Source organism: Rhinatrema bivittatum, chromosome 5 (assembly GCF_901001135.1).
Source record: "Rhinatrema bivittatum chromosome 5, aRhiBiv1.1, whole genome shotgun sequence".
Classification (NCBI taxonomy): Eukaryota; Metazoa; Chordata; class Amphibia; order Gymnophiona; family Rhinatrematidae; genus Rhinatrema; species Rhinatrema bivittatum.
Genome location: NC_042619.1, coordinates 371,466,585 through 371,483,797, shown reverse-complemented (window position 1 = coordinate 371,483,797; position 17,213 = coordinate 371,466,585). Strand labels below are relative to the sequence as shown.

Here is a 17,213-nt window from a genome sequence, read left to right as displayed (position 1 = left end):
GACGAGGGCTTCCATCTCGGCGCTGGGGAAAGACCGGGCCGAGCACCGTGGCACCCATCATCGCCGACATCGTGATCGTCCGCCGCTGACGCCATCCAGCACATCGGTTGCCATCCTTCTCCAGGCTGGACAACGCTCGGGCAGAGCGACATCACCACTGCCATCAGCACTGTTCCTACAGTTTTGGCAGTCCTTGGTGATCCAGAACTTCCGGATCCAGGTCCGACAGCTTCTGCATTGGCGTCACGACACATCGAGCCGCTGTGACGAGGGAGGGAACATGAGTTCCGTTAGGGCTCCTCTGTTCCTGGCGTGCCCCACCGTCAAGTGGTGTGGGACTATGGCCATCTGTTACACTTAGCAGTCTAAACGCCACTCACGCCTGGCCTGTCTCCTCTGTACCTGTGCCACCATACCGGGTTTCAGAGCGAGATGGACGTTTACGTCCCCGGCCTTACCCTCGAGGACTCCGGAGACCGTCGGGGTCAACAATCTTCACCGGCTCGTCTTGCGGCGATCCACGTCGGATGGTAAGTACCCGCTGCGGCGGCATTCCCATAGAGTTGTGTTCTCCCATTCGGACCGTGGTTCGAAAAGTTCTGGGTCATGTGCCTTTTAGAACTGTATTAGTGTCACATATCACTATGTTAGCTATGTTAGCCACAATATCAGGAGAACCCCTCTATCTTCTTGGGATTGCAGCAGGGCTTCTTCTCTTGTCAGTAACAAGTCCCTGTGCCGACCAATGCTCTGACTCTTGGTTCCCTCCCAACCAAGGTCCAGCTGCATTGGCTGATCTGCTAAACATGAGATTCAGCAACCATTGCCCCATGTACAAGTCCACCTTGAGGCCTGGCCACAGGTCTCAGTGTCTCCTTGTACAGCATACAGAAATGCGGGTACCACTTACCGCTCACACACCTGCAGGAGCCTACATGATATCCTCCATTGGGACACCTCTTGGTCTCCCATCTGGTCAGATATCAGAGCGGCCACCCCACCTTGTACCAAAGTCCCGGTACACTCCCCCAGGCGCTACGAAGTGCAGAGGGGAGAAGGGAGGGGGGTTGGGGAGTTTTAATTGCACTATTCTTTCTTTTAACAGAAAATAGTTACTCTCCGCACATCCTGGACCTAAGAAAATCCAACTTTCTTTAGACGTCACAGGTACAATGGTATCTTTGGTTACCATCACTCCATACTGCAGTAAGTACATTATTTTAATGTTTCTATGTGCTTTATGGTGAGTCAACATTACAACCCCAAGCTCTGCCGCCGGCACCAGCTTCGGTAAGTGAACTGTCTCTTGCATCACTGTTGGTGAATGCTGTTTTCTCTGCGGAGTGTAACATCATTCACTTTCCTTTCAGTACATGCAAAGAGCTCTCACTTTTTTCAGGACTCACTATACATTTACTAACTGGGATTACTGTCACTGCCATAAATCCCTTCTGTAACACTTCTGGACACCACAGTCTTAAGACCCTCTTGTCCAGCATGCGCACAGACATTCTGATACATTGTTATATGTCCCTGCGCATATTTTCCATAACCTCAACCTTTCAACTTTTCATGGTTGGGCTATGGGGTTTCTTCCCACTATGCATTTTTTCTCATAATTCAAAACTGCTATGGGTTATATTCAGTGACATTCTATACTCAATGGACCTAAGTGGTTTCATTGCTTTCGTCCCTGATTCTTATCCCAGTTCGAACTAGGACCTAGTCTCCTTCGACTCATGCTCGCAATTCCTTAGGGTTATAAAGTTTCTCCTGAAAGCTGTCAACCCATTATGCATCTATTGCACTCCAGCATAGTTTCTCATAAACTTCCTGGACGTTGCACCCATGAGTTATGCCCTTATGCCTTCCAATACTGCTTTTGCAACAATTCTTTGTGCATACAGACAGACAGCATAGGGACAATGTGCTTTCCAACTCATAAGCACGCACAACCTCTTAGCTGCTCTGCTAGACAGCTGCGCAGCTCTACCCTTGGCCCTTGTTCACTTCATGCGTCTTTGGGCCACATATCTAAGAGATTTAATGAACGCTCTATCTGACCTTCTCCACGTAGGTTCTATCCTCTCGAATGGTCTCAATTACATGTGTACAGGGCAAATCTTTTAACGCTGAGTTTAACTAAACTTTCCTCTGCGTCTGCATCATTCCATACGATGCACAGGTTCTGCTCCCTACACATGTTTCCTATGCGTTCCCTTAGATGCCTTTTCTTCCATCAAAGGCCTCTTCAATATATCTCTTCTGCTGCCTCTCGTAGCCAGCATTCTTCTAATGTTGAACTGGGATGGGGTTCAGTATTCTTTTCCCCACTCCCTGACTGAGATCAGTATGCTTCCCATACTTCTCAATCCATCATATCAGTAACCTTTTATTCCCTCACCAGTCAGTCCCAAATCATAGACTTACTGATGTTCTTAGGTTCTGGTAGCGTCACAAAACCTTCTAAACATAAATCTTGCCGTTTAATATGGCAGGCTTTACCTCCTGACGCTAAAAAAAAAAAAAAAAAAAAGAAAAAAAAAAAGAGGTATTACCCCTTTTACTTTTCCACCATTTTTTCTTACTCCCTCGGATTCTGTTCTCCAGACATCCTCCACATAGATACACCTTTCTCTTAGGAGGTGTATCGTTTTGGGAGTTGGGTTCCCGTTTTCGGTAATCCTCTCTGAGTCGGCTTACCATGGATTATCCACTGATCAAGCCGCCTCTATTTCTCTAATCACGGAATGAACATATATATTCTCCTTATAAGTCTCATACATTCTACGTTTGAGCCTTTCCATTCCTCTCTTCCACAGTTTGGCAAGGGAACTTCTTTCCCTCTTAATGTCATTCCTGCCAGCAGGGTCCGTGAGTTATGCACTCTTTCCATACTCACCTGACTCCGTTCCTCTGCCACTGAGTAGTTCTACGCATTCAACTTTCTATCCTTTTCAGGTAGATGTTGTATCTCCGTTCCTCAGGAAATACTCTATTAATTTTTCCTAACCTCTCTCTCTCGCCCTAGGGAGAGACTGGGTTTTCCACATTCATGGACAGTAATGCTGCGCTTACATTCTATCTACATTGCACTGCATTCCATGTGAATTCCACTTGACTCTTTCCTTCATGCAAGGGTCAAGCTGCTACTTCCAGTGGCCACACAGACCTAATCCTTCTGATTAAGTGGTCTATATTTCCTTTCCTACCAACAAGCAGACATTTCACTACAACACTGTGGGTATCCACATACTGTTGTGTCCGTCTTAGCCTTAACAGCTTCCCTTTGGTTACTGCTGCTTGTACTTTTTTATCAGGTTGCAGCCTGGAGTCCTCTCCATACCTTCGCAGCCTATTATTGCTTACATTTGACTAGCCGGCATGCTCCATGTTTGGCCAGTCCGCCTACTCTTACTTTTTTCAATTCACTACCCAACATCCTTCCACGAACCCATTATGGTGTTGCGGATGCCCTCCGTTCCCATTTCCACCTCCGTCATTACGCTTTCGCGTGTCTGCAGTGTATCTGGTGCATTCCCGGGCATCCTCAGCTCGGTACTCACCCATTTGTGAGGACTACCATCCTGCTTGTCCTGTGAGAAAGCAAATGTTGCTTACCTGATGTAACAGGTGTTCTCACAGGACAGCAGGATGTTAGTCCTCACGAAACCCGCCCGCCACCCCGCGGAGTTGGGTCTGTATACTTTTATTTTAGTTTCGCTTGCGCTTTTTAGCTATAAGACGAGACTGAGGGAGACACCTGTGGCTCACAGGGATAATTGCAGGCTGGGCATGCTCAGTGCACCCAGTGTGCCAGTGTCAGTCAAAGCTTGTTGAAACTTTGACAGAAAAGTTTTCCGTACAGGGCTCCATCCTCGATGTCACCCATTTGTGAGGACTAACATCCTGCTGTCCTGTGAGAACACCTGTTACATCAGGTAAGCAACATTTGCTTTTCCTATAATATGGGTTCTCAGAGGACAGCTGGAATGTTAGTCCTCACAAAACTCTCCTGCCTCTCCTTGGAGTTGGTTTCTCCAAGTCTTAACTGTGTCATGGATTGAGGGGCCCTGCATAGCATGTGGGGAGCGGCCAGGGCTGCATATGCCCAGCGGGATATGCTCAAAGCTTCTAGAAGCTTTGGTATCAAAAGTTTGGTGCTTGGTTCCATCTGATGATGGCACCCATGTGTAAGGACTGATATCTCTCTGTCCACACAGAGCTCTGGTTATAGTTAAGTGACTTCATTTCTCCTTCTTTGAAAGGAGGCTGATTATATCCTCTGTATTTGCAGGAGACATATAAATACATTCTGAGAGCAGGATTTATGTATATGTATTTCAGATTCGTAGTAGGGAACATCTCCACTACCACATTTTGCCTTCTGACCAAGTATCAATAAAACAGATTTTCACAAAACATCTGTCACTGCAGCGTTTGTATGTAAACTAAGGGTTCATCTATTTTCCTACTTGGACAACAGGCCAGGGTCAGATTGATCCATGTGGATTACCATCCAATCTATGCCCATCACCAGAATTAAAAATGTTTAGGTCTTCTGCTAAACACTCTAGCTGTAGGCTGTCTCCTTGCTAAAAGGGCACATGATCTAGTGGTCATGGTAGAAGGAGTCATTTGGAGCCAGCAGACATCAGTTAGGTCCATGTTGAGAATGCTGGAGGTCATGGCTTTCACAGTTCGTCACTCCCATGGTTTGTTTTCCATATAAGAAGCCCAGTGAATTCTCAAATCCCAGTGGAATGATGCTACTAGAGAGAGAATCTGTCATGGAAGTTCTCAGATACTCTTTATGGCTCTCCTATTCAGGTTTTGACTTGGGTTTACATATCAAAATATGTTCTCACCAAATTGTTTTAACTATATGTCTCTAGCCTGGATTTGGGTTCTTACCTAGAGGGACATCACTCCATGGGCCATTTTCTCTGCAGGAGAAACATTGCACATTGTCCTACTGGAGTTAAGGCTTTTGGAAGTCAGGTGGCTAGCAAAATTGTACAGTAGACATTCCACGTGGTCATATTTTATCTGAGCCAGCAAGGAGGAACAACCTCCATCCTCCTCTGTCAGGAGACCAACCTTGGGGTATGTCTCACTGGATGACTCTTAAGTCACATATCTCTTAGGAAGCAAGAATACAAGAATATTTTGGCAGATACTCAATTTGACAATTGGACCCCAATGAGTGGTCTCTGCATCAAGATGTGGCAAACAGAATCTTTCCCAAATGGGAAACACCGAAGCCAGTATTTACAATAACTCATACCGTCCTGTTTAAGGTTTTCTGCTTCAATAGGAGATTAGAAGGTAGGCTAGTGGCAGAAGATGTATCCTTCCTTGGGGGCTAGATCTTCTGTATCTATCTCTATCTCTCAGTCCAAACAAGAAAACGGGAATTCTAATTCTCATAGAACGTGGTTTTTTTTGTTTTTTTTTATGGAAACAGATCTGCTTTCTGCTCCTATGAGACATATCCCTATAGAGACCGATGAAGCTGGGAATCTGCCCACCACCCCTGATCACTCAGAAAGATGGATAATTGCTTACCCAACATCTAGATTCTGGCCCTCGCAGCATGTTGAGGGGATGTAATGAAGTACTTTGGTGTATGTAAAAAATCCACCAAAAGGTGTTATGTTTTTTTTTTTTTTTTGGGGGGGGGGGGGGGGGGGGGGCGGGGTGTTGACAAGCATTTTCCTCCTGCTTTTTTGGCTTTCCAGCTCAGTTGGAACCAGGACTAGGATCTTGGTACCATAAAGCCTTCATTCACATTTTAACTGCTAGTTGTCTGTTTCAGATCCATCTGCAGATGAATTACGGAGGCTGATGATGTTGCATGGAGGTCAGTACCACATGTACTATTCTAGGTCTAAAACAACGCACATTATTGCCACAAATCTTCCAAACGCCAAAATAAAGGAGTTGAAAGAAGAAAAAGTGATTCATCCATTATGGATTGTAGAAAGGTGAGTGGAAAAAAATCTGATCAATAACTGTTCTGGGCAGTGTTAATTGCATTGATAAAAGAAGGTATTTATATGAACTTGGATATTTTGGGGGCAGTTTTCAAAGCCATTATGTGCATAAAATCCAGTTTTATCCATGTAAATGGCCTTTTAAAAAAAAAATTACTCAATTGTGTGCATACAAGTACATGCAAGAGTGATTGTGCACGTAATTTTATGCACACTACAAAGAGGCGTTCTGGGGGGCAGACTTGGGGCAGGGACATGATTTATGTATATATTTTTCATTTTCGAAAGTATATGCATTAATATTCACATACAAGTTACACCAGCGCCCAAGCAGGTGTAACTTTGTGAGATTGTCAGCGCTGGTTTGACACACATCTGTTTTGAAAATTTGGGCTAAAATATGGGTAAAAAGCACCCAGAGATTCTCCAGCAGTGGCCAACTGTAATCCTCAAGAGCCATAAACAGGCCTGGTTTTCAGGATATCCACAATGATTATGCATGAGATAGATTTGTATGCACTGCCTCCATAAAAGGCAAATCTATCTCATGCATATTCATTGTGGATTTCCTGAAAACCCAGCCTGTTTGTGGCTCTTGAAGAGTGGAGTTGGCTACACTGGATCCAGCCTATGTGGACTGTTGAAAATTACCTTTCCCATAAATTAATTTTCCTAAAATTGACATTATGTTGAAGTCCATCATTTTCTAAAGATAACATATCTTATCACAGTGATACTATTCTTCAGTCCTCTACCGTCTTCGGGATCTTGCGCCTTTATTCTTCTAATCTCTCATATTTTTATTTTTATTTTTTTTGTATAGTTAGGCTTTGTGATTTAGAGGATACTTTTCAAAGTGAATTATACAGGTAAAAAGTGCCTTCTTTTAACTATACTGAGAGGAGGCATTGCCAAGTATGTGTTTAGCTCTTGGTAGGAAGAGTACACAAATAGGTAACATGTTCAAATCTTCTTGCATGTCTTTCCAGGAAAATATTAAAAATAATAATAGGTGTAAGTGACCATTGTACTTTGTACTTATATGCATACTTTTGCTTTAAAAATTGATGCAGAGCTGACAGTTAAAAAGTACATGTGGACTTTGCCCCAATACAGACAGTTTGAAAATTGCCCCCTTAGGCTAGCCTGGTGGTTCGGTTGGCAAGTGCTGTGCCTTGCGGAAGGGGACCCTGGTTCGATAGCCACTCCCCAGGTGTACTGGGGAGGGGAAGAGTCGTGGTCATTACCTAAGGGTGACCCCTGATGCCCAGATTCAGGTTCCATCATTGCAGGGCCCCAGAAGGAGCCCTGATGTGTGATACTTGGCCCAGGACCATCACTGCAGTGACTGGATTAAATGGGAGGGAATATAAAACAAGGGGAAACTTCCCCAGGTAGTTGCAAATGAAGGCTCTTGGCACCAGATCCCAACCCTGGTTCCTGTTGAGCTGGAAGTACAAGCAGCAGAAGGAAACTGTTGCCTTCCCCCCCCCCCCCCCCCCCATCGGCCTGAAGGTGTCCCTGACTAATGGTCATGAGGTTTGCTGCATCTGCATGGGAGAAAGCTGTGACGTCTCTAGATACCAGATCAGCTTAAGGATGTTGCTGAAACAGGAAGTGTTTCATGCGTGCTCAGCTGAGAGGGCTGATCTGTGAAAAGGTCTGCTGATGGCTGAGCTCTGTTGAGTTATCCTCAGCTGCTTTATTGTGAGTCCATAGGCTCAGAATAAAAACGCTTTTCCCATGTCAAGAAGTCAGCTGTGTTGAAGAGCTCAACTGGCTGCGTTGATGTAAAGTCTGGGGGTTCTTCTTACTTTGCAGACTTTGCATTAATGTTTTTAAAGGGAAAATGCATATGTACTTATTTGTTTATTGCTCTTTGAAAATTATTCCACAAATTATTATTGCACACATTTTCACCTGCTAGTGCATGCACATATTTTTTCCAGGGAAAAATACACACATTCTTTTGAAAATTTAAAAAATATTCATGTAAATTCCAACCGCACCCCAATCCCTCCCCCAGCAGTGCTTCTGCATACTGTGAATAAAGTTAAGTGCATATAGATCTTGCACAAATAACTGTACCTGCATATCAGGTGTGTAATTTTTTTTTTAAGTCCATTTCCATGGGTAAAATAACTGTTTTTAGCCATGGAAATTTTTTTAAATTACTTTCCTATGCGTTTGTTGAGGCATAATTTTTGAAGTGATATCTGTGACTCGATGCTTAATGTTATAGGAGTAAAGAAGGGGGGACATGAAAGTGTGGAAGTGCTCCAGGTGAGCCATAATGGAAGCATCTTCCTGTTTCCTCAGTTGGGGCTTAGTTGACCCACACCTCTGGAGATGACGGTCTAGGCTGTAACAAAGACTGCTGACCTATATCAGATGACTGAACTGCCCTCTAAACAGTCCCTTGAAGGCATTCATTTTATGGGCCACTAGGGAGCTAGTTAAAGCACTCCAATAAGGCACTGTTATTGTTTGTATAGCACTAACAGGTGTATGCAGCACTTTATAGACATATAATAAGAGTATTTTTTGAGTCATGCAATCTAATAAAGACAGCCATTAAACGCAAACATATATGGTTCTTTTTTTTTTTTTTTTTTTTTTGAGTTAAAAACTACATTGCCAGCTACAAGGAGTGGGGCCACTTGAGAGGAAGTGGCTCATGAGCAAGTTGAGGCCATGTACAGAAACATTAGGTTCATGTTTTAAAAGTAGCTTAATGTGTCTTTTTAGTCTGGTTTTGAATCTGGCAAGAGTGGGAGCACTGCACATTTTCAGGAACGTTTTTATAGTCACTTAGTGTAGCAAGCTGGAAGACATGAACTTCCGACGGCTATTTGTTTCATTTGATTTTTTATATGCTGCAACTCCAGATACTCATGGTGATTACAATACATAAAACAGAAATACAAATTATAAGATAGCTAAAACTACAAATCAGGTCATAGCAACAATATTAGATTATCAAAAGACACTATAGCTATAAAATTGTACTGAACTGTCAAAGTAACAGTTCAGTTATTAGTAGAAAACTGAATAAAATAAAAGCTCAATTAAAAGTCAAGTCTTCAAGACCCATTGGGAAAATATATAGAGTCTCAAGGTGGAGATCCTTTGAGATGATGTTCCACAAGGAGGACTCTATCCATGCAAGAGCATGTCTTCTGGTTGTTAATTTATAATCTGTATGAGCAGGCAATTTAAAAAAGCTTGAGTCAATCCAAGTAATATAATGGGACCACTTTGAAGGAGAACGAAAGAACTATAGCCTCTAACCACACAGAAGAAAGTACAAATTTTAAACTGGCACTGAAATTTTACTGGAGGCCAGTGAAACTTTTTAAATGTTGGGGAAATACTCTCAAATCTACTTGTACCCATTATCATGCTCCATAGACAAGCAGGCCTGAATCAGCCATAATGCATGAGTGACGTCATCCAAGGATATCAGTACAGATGCATCTCTCAGAACTAAGTAAAAGTCTTACTAAGCATGCACAAGAGTTCCTGCTTATGCATGTTGCCTCGAGAGTCCCTTATTCTTTCTTCATGTGAGCTATTGTACAGATATGTATATTTTAACTCAGGAATATATATATGTGTGTGTGTGTTGCACAAAACGGGGTCATGCCTTGCATGCTGCCCATTAATTACTGCGCTCGAGTTTGTACTGTTGCTAAGAAAAAAAAAGCATGAACGATTACACGTGTTCTCAGAAAGAAGCACCTACTTGTTTAAGAGCCACTGCTGATGTCTCTTAATATTGTGAGATGTTGAGTGCAGAGCCCAGGTGCTGATCTGGATTTTATCAAACAGTGGTGACTTTTCCGTTCTGCACTTCCATCAGATTTAAAAGCACGCTGATTGGGAAGCACTGATGTAAGCGAGAGGTGATGAGGTTTCTGATTGTATGATCAGTTGGGAAGCACTGGATTTTGGAGAGGTTGCAGAGAAAATAGTGGATGTGAGTGGAGAAGGAAAGAGGAGGAGTCAGAAGACCCCAGGGATAGTAATCGAGAGATGGGGAATGGTGCAAGCAGGAGGGGAAGAAGGAATCCTCCTAGGACAAGCAGGATGGTAGTCCTCACATATAGATGACATTGGATGGACCCTGGCATGGAAAACTTGTCAGTTTCTAGAACTTTGACTAGGTACACTGAGCAAGCCCAGCATGTCCACAAGATCCCTCTTTATTCTTTTTTTTGCATGAACTTTCTCCTTTGGTTACTTGAACTCGTGGCTTTTTTTTTTTTTTTCCAAAAAACAATTTGCTTGGATAACTTTTCCATCGAGATATATATATTTTTTTCACATCTTTATTTGGGGCCTCTCTGGTTCCGTCTAGTGCCTCAGTGAGGATTTTCGGCAGTTCAGTAAGTTTCCTTTCACTTCTGTCCCCTCCTCCATGGCAGCAGTGCCTTGGTGCCTCCCAGCGTTGATTGCCTGCCGTCTCCGCATTAGTTCACCTCCCCCCCCCCCCTTTTCAGTTCGTATTGCCTTAGCCTCTGGTTTCTGTCAATGCCCTCAGTGCCCAAGGACTATGTCCATTACAGACCCACATGATGTGTGTATTTTCTGCCTGGGGGCATTACATGACGTCCAGGGTGCCGCTCATGCAACCAGATGACCCCAAAGGGACATCGCGCTCACCGCGACAAGATGGAAAAGCTTTTTGGGGTGAGGATGTCTGAGCCATTGACGTAAGCATCGGTGGTATCAGCGCCGAAGGACCATGGAGCCACATGATGGACACCGAGCCATCGACATTGATGGAGCTGACGGCCCCCGCCAATGCTGCCTCTGAATAAGGGCGGGGGGGTTGGTCTTTTCCAGGTTGAGAACATCGGGTTTGTTGTCATGGACCTCTGCACAGTGGAAAGACCGGGCCATGCACCAAGTGAAACCAAGGAAGCATTGGCACCAGTCACCTTTGATGCACGGTGCCGGGCTTGGGTCAGCGCTGGCGCTTGTCGTGATGTCCCTGAAGTGACCCCGCTGTGAGGAGTGTCTAACCTCCATCGATGTTGAACGGGGGGGGGGTGGCCCAGTTACGGGATCACCATGAGACCCTCCAGCATCTCTCTACCAGAACTTCGACCTGCCCTCCTTAGCCAGGAGATCTGCAAGACAGGGTCAGAGGAGGTCTTTCTACCGTCAGAGGAAGTACTATCTCCGACCCCTCATGCTCGTTCGCAAAGGGTGAGCTCCTGTGGCCGACCCAGGCAGCAGAGAGCTTCTAAGCCCCAACTGGCACCCAGCCAAATCCCAGGATGGGGTTTTGACTGGATTGTGGGGAACATAAGCCAGCTTCCCGTATCTGAGATGCTGGCGCCCACCCACACCCCCCCCCCTCCCCCGGTAGAGGGCAGGCTACAGTTCTTCACAAATCGGTAGCCCAGTATAACCTCGGACCAGTGGGTTCTGTCCATTGTCCGTCAAGGGTACCAATTTTAAATCTATTGGGTGTCCTGGCAAATTCTCCTCCTTGCCCATTTTGGGGGCCACAAGTGCATCAGGAGGTACTGTTAAGGGAGCTCTTTGCCTTCTTAATGGCTAGAGCAGTCGAGCCTGTCCCACCAAGGCAAAGTTGGCAGGGATTCTACTCCTGGTACTTTCTGATGCCAAAGAGAACAGGGGAACTCCGTCCCATCCTAGATGATTTCCCTAGGCACCCTGATTCCCCTCCTGCAAAAAGGGGCCTGGCTATGCTCCTTCATGGGATATAATAGCTCACTGGATTAAGGAGGTGGTCATGGCCATGTATGTGGTGGCTGAAAAGCCATTGCCCACTCAGGTTGGGACTCATTCCACTAGAGCTCAGGCAGTGTTGTGGGTGGAGGTTAGATTGTTGTCTCCCCATTGACATTTGCTGAGCTGCAACATCCTCCTTACACACCTTTTCCAGGTATGATCGTCTGGATGTGCGGGCCCGGAAGGACGCAGCCTTTGCACTTGTGGTTTCAATACTTAGTTTTTAGGTACTTGCCAGGTTCTTATGGCCTGGATTTAAAGGACATGTACACCCACACTGAAATCTTTCCAGGTCACAGGAAGTATCTCAGATTTATGGTGAGAAAACAGAACTTCCAGTACAGAGTGTTGCCGTTTGGGCTAGCATCAGCTCCACGTGTCTTTACAAAGCTCCTGGCCATGGTGGGGATGCACCTCCGGGGACTGGGAGTTCATATTTTCTCCTGTCTGGACAATTGGCTGGTCTAGCACCTCTCAGGAAGGTGCAGATTGGTCCTTGCACTTGACCATCCAGGTGTTGGAGTCACTAGGGTTTGTCATCAACTACCCAAAGGTCCATCTCAGCCCGTCACCTCAATTGGACTTCATAGGAGCCCTGCTAGACATGGCTCAGGCAAAAGCCTTTCTGTTGCGCTCCAGGGCGCTCACTTTGGCAACCATAGCGGAGGTGATTCAGAGAGCCAGCAGGTATCAGCTTTGCACATGTTGAGGCTATTGGGCTACATGGCCGCAACCGTCCATGTTACTTCCTTGGCACGTTTACACATATCTAGAGCCCAAATGGACATTGAGGTTGCAGTGGCTTCAGACTCTCATCCGCATCACTCCATCTCTGAGACTCCTTGCCCTTGTGGCGGGTTCTCTCAAACTTGGAGCAGGGAAAATCTTTCCAAACTCCCTCTACCCAAATTGTCCTTATCACAGATGCGTCCACCCTGGGAGGGGTGCTCAGGTAGATGGGCTATGCACCCAGGGTCTGGTCCGCCCAGGAAGCACAATGTTAAATCAGCTTCCTGGAGCTTCGGGCGAGCAGGTATGCTCCATGGGCTTTTAGAGATCGACTGTCCAACAAAGTTGTCCTGATCCAGACATAAAACCAAGTAGCAATGTGGTATGTCATCAAGAAAGGAGGCTCAGGGTTATACCTCCTTTGTCAGGAAGTAGACCAGATCTGGTCATGGGCTGTGTCCCACAGGATGGTGCACCAGGCCATGTATCTGGCTGGACTGGAGAACGTGATAGCGAGTGGTAGATGGACCTGGGGCTGGCGAATTGGATCTTCCGCCTCTGGGGGAACCCAGACGTAGACTTGTTTGCATCCACCTGCAACAGGAAGGTGACTCAGTTTTTTTCCCTGTACAGGTCAGATGGCGAACCAGCCTTGGACGCCTTTGTTCGCCAATGGAGCAATGGTCTTCTGTATGCATATCCTCCGCTTCCTCTAGTAATGAAGACTCTCTCCTGAAGCTTTGAGAGGACGGAGAACTATGATCTTCATAGCCCCTCATTGGCTGAGACAGGTTTGGTTTCCACTCCTTCGGGAGTTGTCCTTCCGGAAACTGATCAGTCTGGGGTCTTCCCCAGATCTCATCACGCAGGATCAGGGCAGGCTGCGGTATCCCAGCCTCCTGGCCCTGTCACTCACAGCCTGGATGTTGAGAGGCTAATTCTGCAGCCTCTGGATCTGAAGATGTCTCGTGTAGCTTCTAGAAAGCCTTCCACTAGAAAGTACTACGGATTGAAGTGGTTTTCCATGTGGTGTGAGCAAAAGGCCCTAGATTCTTTCTGCTGCCACACACAAAAGCTGCTTGATTACCTTCTGCACCCATCGAGGCTGGCCTAAAAGCCAACTTTGTTAGAGTTCATCTAAGTGCAATTGGAGCATACTACCAAAGTGCAGATGATATGCCAATTTCTGTACAGCCTATAGTTGTACATTTCATGCGTGGCCTGCTTCAGTTGAAACCTCCCCTAAGGCCTCCTACTGTGTCTTGGGAACTCAACGTGGTGCTCACTCAGCTGATGACTCCTCCTTTTGAGCCCTGTACATATGTGACCTGAAGTACCTGACATGGAAGGTGATATTTTTGGTGACGATCATTCAGCACGCAAGGTCAGCAAGCTCCAGGCCCTAGTGACTTATCCATCTTATACCAAGATTTATCATGAAAGGGTGATAACCCTAAGTTCCTGCCTAAGGTGGTGATGGGCTTCCATCTTAAAAAATCAATCGTCTTGCGAGTATTTTTTCCCAAGCTCCATTTCCACCAAAGCAAACGAGCACTGCATAGTTTGGATTGCAATAGAGCCTTAGCCTTCTACTTGGAGTGGACAGAAGCTCATGGCAGTCCACCCAACTTTCTATTTCTTTCGACAGGAATAGATTGGGAGTTGCTGTTCCAAATAGACACTATCCAGGTGGCTAGCAGATTGCATCTCCTTCTATTATGCCCAGGCGGGACTACATCTTGGGGGGTCATGTCAAGGCTCATTCTGTCAGAGCCATGGCAACGTCCCACTTTACAACAGTTCCCATGGAGGAGATCTGCAGGGCTGCGACGTGGAGTTCCCTCCACACATTCGCATCACACTACTATCTGGATATGATGGCGGACATGTCAGATGGTATGCATCCTAGGGTACTAAAGGAACTCAAAAATGAAATTTCTGATCTATTAGTTAAAATGTGTAACCTATCATTGAAATCATCCATTAGACCTGAAGACTGGAGAATGGCAAATGTAACCCCAATATTTAAAAAGAGCTCCAGGGGCGGATCCGGGAAACTCTAGACCAGTGAGCCTGACTTTAGTGCCAGGAAAAATATTGGAAACTATTCTAAAGATCAAAATCATAGAGCATATAGAAAGACATAGTTTAATGGAACACAGTCAACATTGATTTACCCAAGGGAAGTCTTGCCTAACAAATCTGCTTCATTTTTTTGAAGGGGTTAATAGATATGTGGGTAAAGGTGAACCAGTAGTTGTAGTGTATTTGGATTTTCAGAAGGCGTTTGACAAAGTCCCTCATGAGAGGCTTCTAAGAAAACTAAAATGTCATGGGATAAGAGGCGATGTCCTTTCATGGATTACAAACTGGTTAAAAGACAGGAAACAGAGTAGGATTAAATGGTCAATTTTCTTAGTGGAAAAGAAAGGATAAACAGTAGAGTGCCTCAGGGATCTGTACTTGGACTGGTGCTTTTCAATTATTTATAAATGATCTGGAAAGGAATATGATGAGTGAGGTTATCAAATTTGCTCATGATAGAAAATTATTCAGAGTAGTTAAATCACAAGGGGATTGTAATACATTACAGGAGGATCTTGCAAGACTGGAAGATTGGGCATCCAAATGGCAGATGAAATTTATTGTGGACAAGTGCAAGGTGTTGCATATAGGGAAAAAATAACCCTTGCTGTAGTTATACGATGTTAGGTTCCATATTAGGAGCTACCACCCAGGAAAAAGAACTAGGCATCATAGTGGATAATACTTTGAAATCGTTGGCTCAGTGTACTGCAACAGTCAAAAAAGCAAACAGAATGTTAAGAATTATTAGGAAGGGACTGGTTAATAAAACGGAAAATGTCATAATGCCTCTGTATCGCTCTGTGGTGAGACTACACATTGAATACTGTGTACAATTCTGGGCGCTGCATCTCAAAAAAAGATATAGTTGCTATGGAGAAGGAACAGAGAAGGGCAACCAAAATGATAAAGGGAATGGAACAGTTTCCCTATGAGGAAAGGCTGAAGAGGTTCAGGTTGGAGAAGAGATGGCTGAGGGGGGATATGATAGAGGTTTTTAAGATTATAAGAGGTCTTGAACGAGTAGATGAGAATCAGTTATTTACACTTTCGGATAATAGAAGGACCAGGGGGCATTCCATGAAGTTAGCAAATAACACATTTAAGACTAATCGGAGAAAATTCTTTTTCACTCAATACACAATAAAGCTCTGGAATTTGTTGCCAGAGGATGTGTTAGTGCAGTTAGTGTAGCTGGGTTCAAAAAAGGTTTGGATAAGTTCTTGGAGAAGTCCATTAAATGCTATTAATCACGTTTACTTAGGTAATAGCCACTGCTATTAATTGCATCAGTATCTTGGATCTTCTTAGTGTTTGGGTACTTGCCAGGTTCTTGTGGCCTGGTTTGGCCTCTGTTGGAAACAGGATGCTGGGCTTGATGGACCCTTGGTCTGACCCAGCATGGCAATTTCTTATGTTTGGCCAGTCTGTCCTCTGGAATCTCTTTGAGGTGTAGAACCCAACTCTCCCTGCCTAGGGCCCATTGTTTGGGTTCAGGCTGTCTCCCCCTCTGTTACCAACAGCACTGTTGTGCCTGTTGGCACCTGGTTGGTATCTGTTGGTCCCCTTTTGTGTTGGGGAGCAGCCTGTAGCTGCGGATTCACTCATGTGTGAAGACCTGTAATAGGTGTTCTTCTAGGCCAGCAGGATGTTAGTCCTCACAAAACCTGCCCGCCACCCCGTGCATTTAGGTTTCTCCTATTTATTTTATTTTTATCGAAATTCTGTTTCAAGACTGAAGAGGGGACCACACATGGACTCATGGTATAGGGCATGCTGGGCATGCTCAGGGTATCTAGTCAAAGTTCTAGAAACTTTGACATAAGTTTTCCATGCCGGACCCCACCCAATGTTTTCACCCATGTGTGAGGACTAACATCCTATTGTCCTAGGAGAAGACCAGTTACAGGTAAGCAACTGTGCTTTCTGTGTTTTGCCATGTTGAGTTTTAGGTGGCACTGGAACATCCAGGCAGCAGTGTTAGAAATGTAAGCTGAGATTTGTGATTGGAATCTCAAAGAGTTCTGAAACAAAGAGGTAGATCTGGAAATTATTTTCAGAGAGATGGTGCTAGAAACTGTGACTAGAGATCAGATATGCCATACTGGGTCAGACCAAGGGTCCATCAAGCCCAGTATCCTATTTCCAACAGTGGCCAAATCAAGTCACAAGTACCTGGCAAGTACCTAAACATTAGATAAATCACAAGCTACTGTTGCTTATTAATTACCGTAAATGCAGTTTATGGATTTTTCCTTTAAGAACTTATCCAAACCTTTTTTTAAACCCAGTTACACTAACTGCTGTAACCACATCCTCTGGCAATGAATTCCAGAGCTTAAATATGCATATGAGGAAAAATAACCCTTGCTGTAGGTACACAATGTTAGTTACTTGTCCACATTAAATTTCATCTGCCATTTGGAAGCCCAGTCTTCATAAGGTCCTCCTGCAATTCATCACAATCTGCTTGAGATTTAACTACGCTGCATAATTTAGTGTCACCCACAGATTTGATCACCTCACTTGTTGTACCCCTTTCCAGATCATTTATATATATATTAAAAAGCACTGGTCCAAGTACAGATCCCTGAGGCACTCTACTGTTTACCTTTCACTGCGTGAAAACTGACCATT

At 44.8% G+C, this 17,213-nt stretch overlaps 1 protein-coding gene across 1 annotated transcript in view; it reads left to right on the top strand.

Moving 5' to 3' along the window:
- The window catches only part of REV1 (REV1 DNA directed polymerase), a 231,617-nt gene that overhangs the window by 36,974 nt on the left and 177,430 nt on the right, over positions 1-17,213 (top strand). The window contains 1 exon segment of the mRNA XM_029604787.1: positions 5,819-5,987. Within this exon segment, the coding sequence (XP_029460647.1) occupies positions 5,819-5,987 (169 nt within the window).